The sequence below is a fragment of the Capra hircus genome, chromosome 10 (assembly GCF_001704415.2).
Source record: "Capra hircus breed San Clemente chromosome 10, ASM170441v1, whole genome shotgun sequence".
NCBI lineage: Eukaryota > Metazoa > Chordata > Mammalia > Artiodactyla > Bovidae > Capra > Capra hircus.
The window spans coordinates 95,742,171-95,759,760 of NC_030817.1; the positions used below are offsets into that span (position 1 = coordinate 95,742,171).

The following is a 17,590-nucleotide window of genomic DNA, read 5'->3' on the forward strand; positions in this document are numbered from 1 at the left end:
GCAATGCATTCGGTATGCAATATAGGGGTATGCTTCCAAATGAAAGAGTAGATAGGATTCTATAAGGTTTTTTAAATGGCCACGATTGGCAAATAATTTATAAGCTAGTAAGCCGCCATCACTGGAGGTATGCAAGGCCATCGGGGATGATCGCCTCTCTGGGATGCTATTGAAGGGGTTCCTGAGCACCAGATGACCACTGAGTATTGTTTCTACCCAGAACCCTCTTATTTTAACTAGTCTGGGAGTTTGTGATTCTTTCTCTCCCACCCCCTGCAGACACGCGCACACATCTAATTGCTACAAGAAACTTTTAAGATATTCTAAGCCCATCTTCCCTCTTTTCTGCTGAGGAAACTGGCAGTATAAAACCTGTGGGAGGTAACAGAGCAAGTCAGAGTCACACCAGGGACTCAAACTCAGGTTCCAAATTCCTTGCCCAGTGCCCTCTCCACCCAGCCTCTGCACCTCACGGAGTTTTGTCCTGGGTGGCAGAGATTTGGATTCCCCCTGCAAAAACTGGCAATCCAGGGTATAATCTCCCCCAGAAGAATCAAGGTAGAATTTTCATTTGGCCCCAGCCAATGCCCGTCTTAGTGCCCCCACCCAGATCTTCCCCACACTTGTTACCTCAAGTCTGGTCATGGGCTTTGGTCAGGTTACAAAGCACCATAAACCTCAAGTTCCTCATCTATAAAGTGGAGATAAATAATGGTGTCCTTGTAGGAAGGCTGTTGCAGAGAGATTAAATGGGATAAAGTATGTAAACATCAGTTCTTAGAGCATTGCATACACTTTCAAAGCAACCCCATAAACGGGGTATTATCTTGCAATGATGGTTGTTTTCAGTATGCGTCACTCAACCCAATAAATATTAATCGAAGCCCCATTAAGTGCCTGGTTAGGGAACAAAAAATTGATCCTGGCCTTCATGCTGCCTATGTTCTATTTAGGAGAGAGATATAGTGAACAAAGAGGGAAAAGAAGAAAAAAGTGCCTAAAAAAAATTGGCTCTGTCTGTGGAGAACCAAATGGAGGAGATACGGTGAGGTCCAAGGAGCTGCTCCAGGGGTCAAGAAGGATGTCCTCCACAGAACTGATATTTGAGCCAAGATGCCAGTGTCCACATCAGCAGCAGATCAAGGCAGAGCCCCGAGGAGGAGACTGTGCATGTCCAAGGCTCTGGGGCAAGGTCAGAGTGCCGGGTACACAGTGAGTCCTGAGGCTGAGGAAGGAGGTCAGAGAGATGGGGCACGGATCCCGGGGGGGCTGTCTTGTGAGCCAAGGAGCGTGTGTGAGGCACAGTGCGGATGAGACAGGAGCAGGAGGGCAGTGCTGGAGACCGAAGGGAGCAGCAGAGATGCCTGGTGACAAGTGTCGCGAAAGTCCACACGAGAGATGGTGCTGGCCTGGACTAGGGCGGGATGGCAGCAACCACAGGAAGTCGCCTCATCCAGGAGGCACGTGTTTCAGAGGGAAAAGCCATCAACTTTGCTGATGGGTTGAATGTTGGGGATGAAGGAAAGACAGTGGTCCAAGATGATGCTTGAATATGTAGCCTGAGCCCCGAGGTGGATGAAGGGGAAACAGAGGCTAGAAAAGAGACTCAGAGATCCTCCTTCCCCAGTGTCCAAAACAGGCAAACTCTATGGAGCCCGAAAGCATGTCGGTGGTTGCCGGGAACCAGAGTCAGGTAGCGATTGCTTAACGGGTGTCGGCTTCCTTCAGGGTGATGACCATGTTTGAAAACCAAGTAGAGCTGGTAGTTATACAACATCATGGGTGGGCTGAGTGCCATTGAACCGTGCACTTTGATCTTATGTGCCCTTCACCTACATGGAAAGAAAGGGAGAAATAGAGATGCTCCCAAACAGCAATGACCAAGGGAATTTGTTGTCACCCGATGCGGCTTCAGCTGCCCACATCAACCGTTGGCAAGGCCAGGCAGATGGCCTGGGGTCTCTCACTGAAAAGAAAACACCTCAGCAAAAACTGGTCACACAAATAGTCAGCAAATGAACTGAATTATATGCAGGTCTTAGTTGGCGGAGGGCGGCATGGTGGTTGGCTGTGGACACTCAGAGACAGTGGAGTTAGATCTGGTTCAAAGCCCTGCCTGCCTCTTTACCAGCTGTGCACCTTTGGACAAGTGACTTAATGTCTGAACCTGAGTTTCACAATCTGTCAAATGGAACTCTGCCTTACAGAGATATCTGGGGCTTCCCAGGTGATGCAGCGGTAAAGAATCTGCCTGCCAAGGCAGGAGACGCTGGAGATGCGGGTTCACTCCCTGGGCTGGGGAGACCCCTGGGAGCAGGAGATGGCAACCCACTCCAGAGCTCTTGCCTGGAGAATCCCATGGACAGAGGAGCCTGGCGGGCTGCAGTCCACAGTCCAGGGAGCTGCAAAGAACTGAACACGACTGAGCACCACAGAGCAGCCTAGAGCTACTAAGCTACCTGTGGGTGCTCAGCACATGGAAGAGGTCAGTGTCCTGGCTTCCAGCCCAGGTCACCTTCCCGGCACTGTGATGCCTGAGTGATGTCAGTCATCACAGGAAAACGTCCACTTTGCTGCACCCTGCCTTTCTGGGCTGGTAGACACACATGGCGGAGAAGGCAATGGCACCCCGCTCCAGTACTCTTGCCTGGAAAATCCCATGGACAGAGGAGCCTGGTGGGCTGCAGTCCATGGGGTCGCTGAGAGTTGGACACGACTCAGTGACTTCACTTTCACTTTTCACTTTCTTGCATTGGAGAAGGAAATAGCAACCCACTCCAGTGTTCTTGCCTGGAGAATCCCAGGGACGGCAGAGCCTGGTGGGCTGCCATCTATGGGGTCGCACAGAGTCGGATACGACTGAAGCGACTTAGCAGCAGCAGCAGCAGACACGCAAGGGTGGGGCTCTTCTTTTGGTTGTGCCAACAGCAGCAGTTACAGAACCTGCCCCAAATTCCAGACGATATTTGGGTCCATTCACCTCTCAGCCTGTGCAGAGGGGGACACTCTCCCCCATCAAGTAGGCTGCAGTGTTTGGGACAACTTGGACTTAAGAGCAGAAGTGAAAACAATCCCAGCTTCAGATCCCTGTCAGCTCAGAAGACATGAGAGAGTGGAAGAAAAACTCAGACCACCAGGAGCCCAAGGCCTGTCTCTCTAATGAACAACCAGAAATTGTATACTGCCATAAGAGGCTTTTACCAAACATCAAGCCCATTGTGGGGAAGGAGTTAGAGATCTACAACCACGAAGATCAAAGACAGCAAAAGAGGAAGCATCTTCAGCTGCGGATGCCCAGGGAACTCCCACCATGTCTTTGGAAAGCCTGAAGGGCGTAGTTTCTTTCTCTGTAGGAAAGCTGAAATAACAGCAACTGAGAACCAGGATTATGGAGTCAGACAGACGGGGGTTCAAATTCTGACTTTCGACTTGGTGATATAGAGACTTTGGGCAACTTCACTTTCCTGAACCTGGGTTTCTGCATTTTTAAAATGAGGAAAGACCTCTTGCCACAAGATGTTGTGGTAAAGTGTGAGTGAGAGGATGTTCAGAAAGCAGATAGCCCTAGGCGTGTTGTGAAGCAAGCATCGGATGTATGTTCATCGGTCAGAAGTGCCTCATTGATTGACAGCTGACTGGGATCAAGAGGGTGGTGTCCCACATGCCACCAGGTCCCTAGGCAATCTCGGACCTGTTGATGGAAACTCCAGGGCTGGCCTGCTGCCCTTAGAACTAAATGCAAACTCCTCAGCACACCCCCCACAGCTACATTTCCCTCTCCACCCTGAGAACGGGCTGAAAAGTTTGGCAGAGGCCAGATCATGCAGGGCTAGGGCTTGGCAGCCATTGTCATCTCTATGCAGATGGCAGGAGAAGCAATTGGAGGGGCCGGGCCTGACCGGTCCTATGCAGTGACTGCGGGAAGAGGGGTCCCTCAGGGTGAGCTTGGAGCAGAGGCTCTTGACTGAGTAGTCACTCAGTTCAGTCACTCAGTCGTGTCTGACTCGTTGTGACCCCATGGGATGCAGCACACCAGGCTTCCCTGTCCATCACCAACTCCCAGAGCTTAGTCAAACTCATGTCCATAGAGTGGTGATGCCATCCAACCATCTCATCCTCTGTTGTCCCCTTCTCCTCCCGCCTTCGATCTTTCCCATCATCAGGGTCTTTTCTAATGAGTCAGTCATTGCATCAGGTGGCCAAAGTATTGGAGTTCAGCTTCAGTCCTTCCAATGAATATTCAGGAGTGATTTCCTTTAGGATGGACTAGTTGGATCTCCTTGCAGTCCAAGGGGCTCTCAAGAGTCTTCTCCAGCACCACAGCTCAGAAGCATCGATTCTTCTACTCTTGACTGAGTAGGCTGAGTGCCAGCCCTGGCCTGGAGCCCCGACGTACCAGGTCCGGCTCTTAAGCAGCACCTGAGCACACGGCTGCCTTTCCTTTGCTGTTGTTCCTTCCACCTGGGTGCCCTCCCTCTGCCCTTCTCTGCTGGTCACGCCCTGTGGCCCGGCTGTTACTTTGGCCATAGATGGTGTCTACCCACGGTTGTCATTGTTCAGTCGCTCAGTTGTGTCCAGCTCTTTGCAACACCGTGGACTGCAGCATGCCAGGCTTCCCTGTCCTTCACCATCTCCCAGAGTTTGCTCAAACTCATGTCCATTGAGTCAGCGATGCCATCCAACCATCTCATCCTCTGTCACCCACTTCTCGTCCTTCCCTTGATCCGTCCCAGCATCAGGGTCTTGTCCAGTGAGTTGGCTCTTTGCATCAGGTGGCCAAAGTATTTGAGCTGCAGCTTCAGCATGAATACCCATGAATATCCCAGCTTGATTTCCTTTAAGATTGGCTGGTTTGATCTTCTTGCTGTCCAAGGGATTCTCAAGACTCTTCTTCAGCACCACAATTTGAAATCATCAGTTCTTCGGTGCTCAGCCTTCTTCATGGTCCAACTCTCACATCTGTACATAACTCCTGGAAAAAACCATTGCATTGGCTATAGGTAAAAAGATTCCCAAGGTCCCAAGGGACATATGGTGAAGGAAGTCTTTCCCGCACCCTTGGCTCAGCCCTCATCAACCTCCACGGAAGTACTCAGTCCCTTTCACACATGCCCTTCCTGGGCCAGCTGCGTGTCAGCGCAAGAGCACGGAAACACACACGCGTCCCCCCTTTAGTACGTCACGCCCCACACATGCAGAAAACATTCCACATCAGCCCCAAAGCCTGCGACAGCCCTCTATTTAATTTTTTTATTGAAGTACAGTTGATACATGGTATTGTGTAAGTTACAGGCATACAATACAGTGAATCACAACATTTACAATATATCCTTGCAGCTTATTTCTCCATAGTAGTTTGTACTTCTTAGTCCACCCCCTTTATATTGTCCCTCCCTCCCATCCTTCTCCCTACTAGTAACCACTGGTTTGTTCTCTGTATCTGTGAGTCTGCTTCTTTTTTGGAAAACAGCAAGGAAGTTTCTCAAAAACCTAAAATTAGAGCTACCATATGACCTAGCAATTTCACTGTTGAATATATATCTGGAAAAAAAAACCCACTAATTTGAAAAGAAACATGCACCCCAATGTTTGTAGCAGCATTATTTACAGTCGCCAAGGTATGGAAGCAAGCTAAGTGTCCATCAACAGATGAATGGAGAAGGAAGCTGTGGTACATATATACCATGGAATAGTGTTTAAACATAACGAAGAAGGAAATATTGCCATTTATAGCAACATGGATGAACTTGGAGGATATTATGCTGACGTGAAATAAATCAGACACAGACAAACAAATACTCTGTGATATCACGTATATGTGGAATCTAAGAAATATGAGAAGCTGGTGCAATTGTCCTTTTGATGATTGCATTGCATGCTGTCACAGGGACTTGAACAACATTTCCAGGTCATATGATGAATTCCTCAAAATGCAACTGCTGGGTCAGTTTGTTTTTTTAGCATTCATGGGATTTTCCAGGCCCCATAAGATGTTGCCTTCTGCACATACAGCTGTCACCTGCCACCACCCACAGCATCACCACAGCATCCTCCCAGTTCCCATAGCCCCTTGCTGCTCCCCACACCCTCCCTGGCCCTCGCCCCCATTGCTAGGCAGTGTCTGAACTGCTGGGGGCTGGACCCGCCTCACCCTTTGGGTGCGCCCCTGGGCCCTGCCTCACATCCCGGGCTCCCAGTTATGGAGTCCCAGAGCACCGCCAGCCTTTCTGAAGTGGCGTGGCCCCTGCCACATGGCCACCAGTCGCGCTGCTCAGCACCTTTGCCTGCAGCCGCAGCGGGGCTTGGAAGGCCCTTCTTCCCTCCTTCAAGAATGAGTCACCCTGCTGACATAGCTTCCACTTCTCACGCCCCTCTGGGACTCCAGAGCGGGCAGCGCTCCTGGGGGAGCTGACCCTGGGGCCACCCTCTGATGCCCGCAGCACCCAGTACCCAGAACATTCGGACGATGAAGTGACGGGGCGATGTTCTGGGACATTATGGCTCATAAAGACGAGGAACTGACTGCCAGGGACCCAGGGACCCTGCATCTCATTACCAGCAGTAATAGCTGGGAGTAGCTAGCAGGGCCAAGGGAGGCCCCCTGCCACCCTGCAGCCACACACCCCCCATCGCCCCCTGAAGTCCCCGCAGGACTGCTGGGCGTAAAGCCACCTCTGGCCTTCCGGTTGCGTCAGCCTCCACTCACCCCCCACCCCCAAGGGTTCCTGTGGGTCTGCGGACATCCCCAACTCTCTGCCTCCCAGAGTTTGGAGCAGCTGTCCTCTATTTGGAGCCCGCCCGTCCCCTGTTTTCACCGAGTGACCCTTTTCCTTTCTGTTCAGACCTCAGATCACATACCCTCCAGACCAGGACGGGTCCCCCCACTGTATATCACTGTGGCTCCTGTGGCTAGTCACTCAGTCATGTCCAACTCTTTGCGACCCCACGGGCTGGAGCCACCAGGCTCCTTTGTCCATGGGGATTCTCCAGGCAAGAATACTGGAGTGGGTTGCCATGCCCTCCTCCAGGGGGATCTTCCCAACCCAGGGACTGAACCAATGTCTCCCGCATTGCAGGTGTCTAAGCTACCAGGGAAGCCCAAGAATACTGGACTGGGTAGCCTGTCCCTTCTCCAGCAGATCTTCCCAACCCAGGAATCGAACCCAGGTCTCCCGCATTGCAGGTGTCTAAGCTACCAGGGAAGCCCAAGAATACTGGACTGGGTAGCCTGTCCCTTCTCCAGCAGATCTTCCCAACCCAGGAATCGAACCGGGGTCTCCTGCACTGCAGGCGGATTTTTTTACCAGCTGAGCTATCAGAGAAGCCGGTGGCTCCGTACACTCCCCCTTTATAGGACTGTCAACATACTGCAGCTGAATCAGCAGCTCTGCTGTGAGTTACTTCATGTTTGCCGCCCCACCCCCACCACGCTGTCACAGAAGCTCCGAGCTTTGTCTTCCGTGCTCACCGCTGTCCCCAGGCACCCAGCACAGTGTCTGCCCTCGGATCCACTCCCTACACATATAGCGCACGTGTGAATGCCGTTTCCTGGCTATGGGGCTTTTAACAATAATAAAAGGTAACATTTCTGTTATTATGAAAAATTATTCTTCTACTATTGTTATACTTAATGTAACCTGCCATATGCCAGGCACAGAGTGTTTTACACACCTTTGCTCTCTGCATTTTCACGACCACCAAGTGAGGAAGGACATATAGCCCCTGTTTTACAAAAGAGAAAACTAAGGCTCAGAGAGGTTGCAGTCATATGCCCAGGGTCACCAAGCTCTTAAATGACAGTTCTGAGATTAAAATCCAGATTCATCCAATGTCGAAGTCCTTGTCTTTCAGACCCGGGATGTCCTTGCACTGGTAGGCGTGTCAATTTTTGCACAATAAGGGTCAAATGACCTACTCCGCAGACTTGCCCACTGGTTCCCCCAGAAGCCATTGTATGCCCCCCTAGCACACAATGGTTGCCTGCTGAATATCATTTTCTTTTCCTATTGTAAATGATTGCTTGGAGAATTGGATTCATCTTCCAGGTTGAGTGAGAAACCCAGAGGAGCTTTAACTGATTCCCCTAAATTGCTAGTTACTCTCCCAGTGGCTTTGCCTGGGGGTTTAGGTACTTAAACTGCAAAAGCGGAGCCTCGTTTCACCTCTCAGTGAAAAGGGAAAGAAAAGTGTTGGGCTCAGTTTGATAAAATTTGATGGGAGAAGATCCCAACCCCCAGACTAGTTAATCTTCTAAATGGCTTCTCTCCTCTGTTGGCAAATAGCATAGACTGTCGGTGGCATCTCTTGCAGGATTTTGTGGGTGGGCAGCAGTGAGAGGGGAGTTGGGGCCTTAGGCAGACCTGGTGGGCCTTTGGGCTGTACCTCTGCTGAGGGGGTGACCTTCAACACTTCAAGCCCCCGTTTTCTTTGCAGTCACAGGAGAGGATTGAGCAGGGTCATGGTGTTCCAGATTCCACCCACCACAGCGCATTCCACACACACACTTTGGTGAGGAGACACACTGTGATGAGGAGATACACTTTGATGAGGAATCACCAAGGACCACATCCAGAGGAGAATTTTCCAAGGGCCCTGGAAACTCAGATTTCTACCCAGTGGAAAGTTAAAGAACCTCTCTCTCCTGTGCACCACAGAAATCACAAGCCTCTACCAGAGGTAGGTGTAAGTGGGAAGCAGAAGTGAGAGAAGATGAAGCAAGTGCTGCTGGAAGACTCTGAAAGACTTCCTGGAGGAGGTGACAGAGACAGCCAGGTCTTCAGGGAAGAGTGCGAGTTCCCCAGGCGTGGAAGGGAGGAAGGGCATTCCAGGCGGTGGGAATAGCATGTGCAAAGGCACAGAGTCATAATGGGCCTAGGACTTTTAAAACCAGGAGGAATCAGATGCCACCAGCGCTATTTCTCCAAGTGTTGTCCAACTAAAGGACACCAGGCAGGCAGGAGCTAAAGCTAAAGAGAAAAGACAAAACCAGGTCACACAGAACCTTGAAAGTCACGTCAAATCTGTACTTAGAGGTGGCCGAGGCCGGTCATCGGAGGTGATCCAAGCAGACTTCCCCGTGCAGAGCCCAGCACAGTGGGTTTAATACACATATGTGAGCTCACTGAGTGCCTCTAACACACTCAGCTGTGGCTGCTCTTGAAGGCTGCTTGGCCACCATGGCCTCCCAGAGGTGCTTGATGGGATGAATCAGACTCTGAGCAGGCCACTGCTTTTTGTTATGGCTGAATATGCCAGGTGACGACTGTGGATGAAGGTCAGAAACCTCCCCGGGGGCAGTAAGGGGCATAGCAACCCATGAGCGAATTCTTCAGAAAGTGCTTTTCTTAGAGGCTCTTAGGGTGAAAACTGAGACGACATCAGAGGAAGCGGGGTGACACACACAACTGCAATGTCTGTGGTCAGCCTGCAAGACCGGGACAGGAAGTGGCTGAAGCCGGTTTTAGTGAAAATTCCATATCATTTTCACACTCACTCTGTGTACCCTGGGCCTCTCCCTTAGACAACAAGAAATGCTTGCTGGCTGGCTGGCTGGCTGGCTGGCTGGATGGATGGATGGAAGGACAGACAGATAGGTGGATGGAAGCTGGAGACAGGTGGTCTAGATCCAGGCCCTGCTTGCAGACAGACACTGAGCCGTATTAACAAAGCCAGGCGCCAACAGTACGAAGTAAAAGTGTTAGTTGCTCAGCTGAGTCCGACTCTTTGCAAGCCCATGGACTCTAGCCCTCCATGCGCTGTCTGTGGAATTCTCCAGGCAAGAATCCTGGAGTGGGGTGCCAGTCCCTTCTCCAAGAGATCTTCCCGACCCAGGGATCAAACCGGGTCTCCTGCATTGCAGGCAGATTCTTTACGGTCTGAGCCACTATAACTCAGTACAAAGTACAGGAGAGGGTGCCCCCGCCTGCAGGCTTCAGGGAGACAGAGGTACAGGGATCCCTCTGCTTTTCGAAAGTTTGCTTTACCTCACTTCTCTTTCACGAAAGACCTACATTAGTACCTGTTGTACCGAAAGAAATCTAAGGAGGATTTTTGCTTTTACGAAAAAAAAAAAAAAGATGAAAAGCAAAAATAGTGTTCAGGTTTGTTTGGCGGTGAGCTATTATAGAGCCAGCCTGCATGCATGCACCCCGCCCCCCCCCCTCTAAAGCTCCTTCCCTGGGAGCTACATTCAGCATCTCAGCATCAAGCTGTGAACTGTATCTGAGCATCTGTGCTTTATCTTGATTTATTTTGTGCGTCCGTTAGCAAGATGGGTCCTGAGATAACGTCTTCTTCACTTTATACCATGTTGGCTTTTGAAAGGTTTCAAAACAGCACCATGCTTTCAGATGGTGGAGGAGGGTGTGGGGACCTGTGCTTGAGCTAGGCCTTGAAAAGGGCATCATTGACTGAAGATAAGGAAGAACAGGACTCCAAGTGCAGAACACAGCAAAGGCCAGATCAGGAGGGAAGAGACTGGGTGCATTTGGGCCAAAGTCGGGGTGCCTGAATGGCAGAGTGAGGGAGGCCACTACAGGACTATCTGCTGAGATCCACTTAGAAGGACAAGTTGAAGTCTGTGCGAGAGTGGGCCTGAAGGCAGCTGGAGGGACGTGAGCTGAGTCTGAGTCCAGACTCTCCAGCCACTTACTAGGGATGTGACTCCCCTGGGCCTTTCTGAGCCTCGCTCTCCTCAACTGTTAAATAGCAACAGATTCCCCTTGTGAGCAGTCATTGTAAGGCCGAGATCTTTTATTCAATATGCGTGAAATCGCCTTGCCCAGGACTCTGCTGTAGTGCAGATGCTCCATCTTGGGTTGAACCATCCCCCTGCTGATGGACACTCAGATCGTCTCCCATCGTTTGCCACTTGCAAGCCTGCTAACGCAGGCCTCCTTGCTCATGGCTCTTCTCATGATGGTGGTGGTTTACTACCACAGCCTAGGTTCCCAGCAGAAGGCGTCAGATCTAAGTGATCGGGAAGGGTGTCCACTATACAGGAGAGATTTTGAAAGAAATGAGGAAAGGAAGTATCAGAACAGTGTCCTACATGTGTCTGGTGTGGGCAGAGCCTCGGAGAAAGAATGGATGGTCCCCGTAACACCAAACGGTCCGCAAAGGTCACCTTCCCAGTGTGAGGGCTTGGGTATGCAATGATCCAAACAGTTGGCCCCTTCTGTATACCTCAGCGCCCTTGGTTTCCTGCAATAAGCAATGTCATCGCTTTTAAAGTTTGAAAGGAAGGTTCAAGAAAGTGTTTTTTATATTAGCTGTGATGGTAACAACGATGGTGATCGTGAAGACAGTGATCTTGGGGTTGTGACCCCAAGGGCCATGACCCTCGAGGGCCATCGTTCTACCCCCAAAGCTCCACACGAAAGCTCCTGCCTTCACAAAGGTCACTGGAAACATCTGGGACTCGGGCTGTAAAATAGAAACGCAACCGAAGTGGCTGTTCTTTGAAACTCCAGGAACTCCATGAAGAAGGGAACCAGCGCTTTCTTTGTGGTGGTTGTGGCCGTGGCCCCAGCACCTCAGACAACACTGGGCACGTGGTCAGTTCTGAAAGAAATATTTGCTGAAAAGAGCAGGGAGAGGGAGGTGACAGAAGGAAGGAGGGAGGGGGCGAAAGAGGAATTAATTTTTAATTATATGAGAGGCCGGTTTATTCAGATTTGAAAGTCTTCAAATGTTAACTAAAACATCAGTTCAAAATAACTAAACCTGGCTATTAAGGAAACTCAGAGGAAATTTTGATCAGAAATAGGGGTTCTCAAAAAAAAAAAAAAAAAACAAACCAAACAGTCTTGCTACCCCCTCCAAAGTTAATTAAGTGTGGCAGTAACAGCCTTACTGTTTGGGCTATTTATGTAATGAAAAAATCTTCTAAAAATAATACTTGGAGGCCCAGCCTGCTAGGCTAGGTGGCTGAGCCAGCTGGAGTGGCAGAAGGTGACCAGGAGCCGTGATCCCTGTGCCGACATAGCGGTTGCGATTCAACGATGCCGCTCTTATTCAGATTGCAAAACCACTCCCGGCCAAGAGCCAGAGAGAGACTTCGTCTGTGTCAAATGGCGTTGAGCTCTTTCCTGAGAGGAGGTCCTCTGTCAGCTTGATTTTCTGCACACTCCCAGACCCCAGGAGACTGCTGCTGGCTGTTCTCTGGAAAACCAGGATCCGCTTGAAAGAAAGCATCCAGGAATCAAGCAGGGCCTTAGCTTGTTTTGCATGGATCAGAATCATAGAGCATCACCACTAAGAAGGAATTTCACCAGATATTTAACCAAAAGAAGCATGGCGTCTGCAGGTATTCCATTGGAGTGATGTTTGATGTGGGACCAGAGGCAGAAAGGAAGAAGGGATGGAGGGAGGAAGGAAGAAACTAGAAACCACCAAAATACCTATGGTGGAGTGGTGATAATCACAGCCAGCCACCCCACAGGCTGTTACGCAGCCGTTTGAAAGACTGAGTGAGGTCTGCACCCACTGACCTGGAGAGTGAGGTTTACAGAGATGTCCAGAGCAGGGCTGGGGCTGCAGTTGGCAGACTGGGACAGCAGGCTAGATCTGGTCCTCTCTTTGGTTTTGTGCATCACGTGAACTAAGAATAGCAATTTTACATTTTTTGCCCAGAAGTTGCTTTAAAGAGTTTGAGAAAAATTCAAGAGATTTTGCCACCCATGAAACCGACATGACATTCACACTTCAGTGTCCATAGTAACGTCCAGGATCACTCATCTGCGCACTGTCTGTGGAGGTGCCTTCACACGAAACAGAGTTAAGTGAATTGCAGCAGAGAGCTTGCAGGATACGAAGCGGAACATGTTCACGAGCTGGCCCTCTCCTGAAAAAGCTGGTTGGCTTCTTGTGCAGAGTGTGTTGATGTTTTATGAAGCTAGAGTGTAGAACACTGTTCTCAGCACTTGGCAGAGTCAGTGTATTAATGCTGGCTATTTTTTTCATTCATTTTCTCATTTATCCATCATAGGTGTAATGCCTGCCGGTGGAGCCAGGCCCTGGGAACCAGCAGTGACCGAGCAGATGCAGCGCCCGTTTTCTCAGAGCGCAGCGTCTGTGTCTAGAACCTCTAATATAAACAGTATAAACATGAGCCCGTCCTCCTGTGCCTCCTGTGATGACTTGCTGGTCAGCCCCTCACATCCCGTCTCCCTTCCTCCTCTCACTGTGTTTCCTGACTGCCCTGGTCCCTTCTAAGGAGAGATGCCGGACTGGCCTCCTGGCGTCTTGAAGTGAGGTCAAGGTCTAGAAGTGTTCATTTTGAATTCTCTCGATCTGGTTTCAACATGCTCAAACCTCCATCTTTGTGTTTCTAGCTCACGCTCTCCAGTGGACCCTAGAGGGCAAGGCAGCCGTGCCGGACCCCCATCACGTGGATGGGGGCAGCTATCCGTCATGGAGAAGGCTGCAGCCATAGCGCCACATGAGACCTCCCCAATAAAACCAAAGCCACCTCCAGACTCACGCCCCAGTGCCTCAGTTTCCATGCAACAGCCTGAGAGTGGAGCTGCGTTCAGCCCTGGGAGGAAGCCGGCTCTGTTGGAGGCGGTTTGAAGACTGTGGCTTGAACCAGGAAACTCGCTTCGAGAACTAGATGTCCCTCATCTTCCTTCCTACTCATGCCCCCCACCTTCTTGGAGATCATCTTATTTATTCTAGAAAAAACAGCACTAGCTTGGTCCCTGGAGCCTCCCCACATTTGGATACTTCTCTCAGCTCTGGTGGGCAGCCTGGAGCCCAGCGGTGGACATAATTGATCTGCTGGGGAGCTGGAAGAGGAGCAGCCACGGGCCCGGGGCGGGGTGGGGGTGCACAGGGGAAGGAGCTGTAGGGACCCAGGATGGCGTCCAATGGCACAGCCTCTTCCTCTTGTCTGGACCCCGCCGCGTTCAAGGTCACCGTCACCGTAGTCCTCACCCTCCTCATCCTCATCACCATCGCTGGCAACGTGGTCGTCTGCCTGGCGGTGGGCTTGAACCGCCGGCTCCGCAGCCTGACCAACTGCTTCATCGTGTCCCTGGCCATCACCGACTTGCTCCTCGGCCTGCTGGTGCTGCCCTTCTCTGCCTTCCACCAGCTGTCGTGCCAGTGGGGCTTCGGCAAGGTCTTCTGCAACATCTACACCAGCCTGGACGTCATGCTCTGCACGGCCTCCATCCTCAACCTCTTCATGATCAGCCTGGACAGGTACTGCGCCGTCACGGACCCCCTGCGCTACCCCGTGCTGGTCACCCCGCTCCGGGTCGCCGTCTCCCTCGTCTTAATCTGGGTCATCTCCATCACCCTGTCCTTCCTGTCCATCCACCTGGAATGGAACGGCAGGCCTGAGAACCGCAGTGACAGCCACGCCGTCCCCAAGTGCAAAGTCCAGGTAAACCTGGTGTACGGCCTGGTGGATGGGCTGGTCACCTTCTACCTGCCGCTGCTCGTCATGTGCGTCACGTACTACCGCATCCTCAGGATCGCCCGGGAGCAGGCCAGGAGGATCCGCAACGTGGGCCCGTGGAGGGCAGCCACGCTCAGGGAGCACAAGGCCACGGCGACGCTGGCTGCCGTCATGGGGGCCTTCGTCGTCTGCTGGCTGCCGTACTTCACCGTGTTCATCTACCGGGGGCTGCGGGGGGACAGCGCTGTCGACAAGACCGTGGAAGACGTGGTCCTGTGGCTGGGCTATGCCAACTCGGCCCTGAACCCCGTGCTGTACGCCGCGCTCAACAGAGACTTCCGCACGGCCTACCAGCAGCTCTTCCGCTGCAGCCCCGCCGGCCACGACGCCCGCAGGACTTCGCTGGGGTCCAACAGCTCTCAGCTGGTGAGGCGTCCGGGCCGGGAACCCAGGTGGCCGGAAGAGAGGCCCCTGAGGCTCCAGGTGTGGAGCGGGACTGAGGTCACGGCCCCCCAGGGCGCCGCAGACAGGTAACTCCCCCGGCAGTTTGCATGAGGGAAGGAGCGTGGTGGAGGGGAGGGTCTCCCTCAGGGTGACAGCCGTTCCCCAGTTGCTGCCTCGGATGCTGCGTGCTGGGAAGCCTTCACGAGCACTTTGCAAACCCTGTGTTGTTGCATCCTCCTGAACGCCCCCTCAGGTAGAACTTTTGACCTCCGTTTTCAAAAGGAGCGAGTCAGATCTCAGAGAACTTTGCCAGGGCCCCACACAGAGCTGGCATCTGCACAGAGTGCCCCTGACTCAGAACTGGTGGGCCCTCTCTTCTAGCTACCTCGTCCTTACAATCAGGGGGCCTAAGTGTGAGGCTCAACTCCGCCCACTTAGTTAGTGGTCATAGGTGTTCACTTAAATCCACCAACAGCCCTCAAATAGCCATGCACTAGTGCTGCCGCCGGGGGCTTAAATCAGAGACCCCATTCAGCCCACAGTCTTGAGCACCTGTTATGCACCAGCTTTTACTTTGTGGAGTGCTCAAGTGGGAGAAAAAAGAGGCTTGGCTGCATCGGGAAGACGCAGCCTTGAAAGCCAGGCTTGGGCATTGTAATTTAGGTCTTAGGGGAAGATAGAAGGATTAGAAGTTAGGATGGGGGTAACCCAATCACCACTGTGCTTTGGAGAGAGGATTCTGGTTGTCCCCTCAGACGTGGACCTGAAGAATGAGATGGGGACATCGGTGAAGAGGGATGCGTGACTGCTCCGTAAGAGGGAAGAGAATAGAGCAAGATCTAGGAGGCTAGTAAAAAGTGGGCTTGGAGACCACTGCATGTGTGAGACACAGGGCATGCAAGAGAGAGGAGGCCCCAAGACTCCACCCTCGAGAGGTACCCTGGCTGGAAATATAAGGTCAGAATGAGGCTGAGATAAACTCACTTGTGACAAAGCCCCTGAGAGGTATTAAGGGAAACCTCCCCAAAGACTTGAGTGGCTCAAGGAAGCTCACACGTGGAGAGAAGTTGCACAGGGCTTACTGACCCCCATCTAGCTGCTGAGGGGAGTGAAGGATGCCGGTAGAATCCCTGACACGTACAAGTGCTCAGGAAAAGTCACCCTCCTTTCTCGTCCCACAGACCATGCCTTTGCCCCCCAGAATGCTGGTCTGTGTGAGCGATCCATCTATCCATCCATCCATCCATCCATCCACCCACCCACCCTTCCATTCATTTGCAAACATGTGTCAACTTCCCATCACATGCCAGGAACTGTGCTGGGCAGTAGGGATGCAGAAGTGACATTTTGGCATCTGTTTTGACAGACAGGTTTGGGAAGTCCGCTGCACAGCCTCGTCTCGGCTCTGTGGCTTGAGCACACCTCTGCCCCTCTTGGGCCTCAGCATCCTCCTCTCATGGATTATGGGGTTTGTCCTCAAGCAGCCTGCCCTGCTCACCTCCCAGAATCACCCGAGGCACATGGGGGCCGAGGGATGCGAACAAGCTCTGTGAGCGCCCTGGGATACTTGTCTGCTCTCGAGCACCGAGCACTGGACTCGAGAAAAAAGCTTGGATGAGCACCGCACACCTACACCCTCTGGGAGCTGGTATTGTTGGGGACAAAATTGCCCAACGGGACTCCTTGGCCTTGTGTCCCTCTGGCCCTTGCAGCAGCAGGGTGTGCAGTGTCCCCCCTTCGATGTGGGTCCCAGGTCCTCCCCTGTGCCCTGCTATCCTTCCAGAATGAGCTTCATTGTTCCTGCCTCCAGCCTCCTCCAGGCCTCCCAGCCTCTAGATTCTCCCTGTCCAATCCATCCTCCAAGCCGCCCAAAGACATCTCTCCAAAGTGCAGATCAAGAGGTCTGACACGGGGTGAGATGACCCTGTCCTACACACTGCTTCACTCAGGACAAGCAGTCTTAAGTACAAAGCTAGTTTAGTTCACAGAGCAAAGGACAAGGCATGGAGTGTACACTCGGGAGAAAGCCGTCGACACGGTTCAGTCTGGCCATCATTCCACTTGCTCTTGCGCTGACCAGTGGGACCCGGGTTAACAGGCTGCCTTTACCCCCAGGTCCTCAGGGAGACATCCAGTAAGCACCGCACTGGCAGAGACCAGCCCTCATCCAACACCCATTAGGTGCCAGTTCCACCACGGCTGTTATTTCTGTATACTGATCTTTCCGTGACAGCGTCTTATCCCCACCCCTCCCAGGTGCTGGGTTGCAAAGGGAGATAGAGCCGGGCCCCCTCGCATGCTGCCACCCTCGCCACCTGTAACTGCTCACGGTCTGGTTGAGGAAGAGATGGCATGGTTCAGCGCTGCGTGTGCTAAGCCTTGACATCCAGCGTGCAGCACACCCGGAGGGGGCAGTGACGGCCCAGGGAGCCTGGGGGCAGCCCTCCCAGCTGAGCCCTACGTGCAGGTGGGAACAGCCCTCCAGGCAGCGATGCCGGGGCCCCGTGAGACTTAGGGCCGCAGTAGTTCCCCGTACCGCCCCGTGAAGTAGGTGTTTAGCTCCCACGTTACAGGTGGGGGAAACGAGGCTCGGAGAAGTGACTTGTTCAAGGAACTCAAGCTAGTGACGCAGCCAGAGCCAAGATCTGAGCAGAAGCAGAAGTAGCAGCCCCCCTACTGATTGTCCTCCGGGTGCCCGGCACGTGGCGGGCAGTGAGTGGCCACCTCCTCTTCCGATCGTCA

General features: G+C 52.4%; 1 protein-coding gene across 7 annotated transcripts in view; it reads left to right on the forward strand.

The window, feature by feature from the left end:
- Window positions 1-17,590, forward strand: part of HRH2 (histamine receptor H2) — a 49,352-nt gene that overhangs the window by 12,207 nt on the left and 19,555 nt on the right. For 6 of the 7 annotated variants that reach the window (XR_001918610.1, XR_001918611.1, XR_001918612.1 and 3 more), the window contains exon 2: window positions 13,335-14,934. Coding sequence is in view for 3 of the 7 variants with exons in the window: in XM_018053707.1 (XP_017909196.1) it covers window positions 13,859-14,934 (1,076 nt within the window). In the remaining 4 variants the exon portion in view is untranslated. Of the gene's footprint in view, window positions 1-13,334; window positions 14,939-17,590 lie in introns of those variants that run through there. The other variant, XM_018053708.1, reaches the window with a different exon arrangement.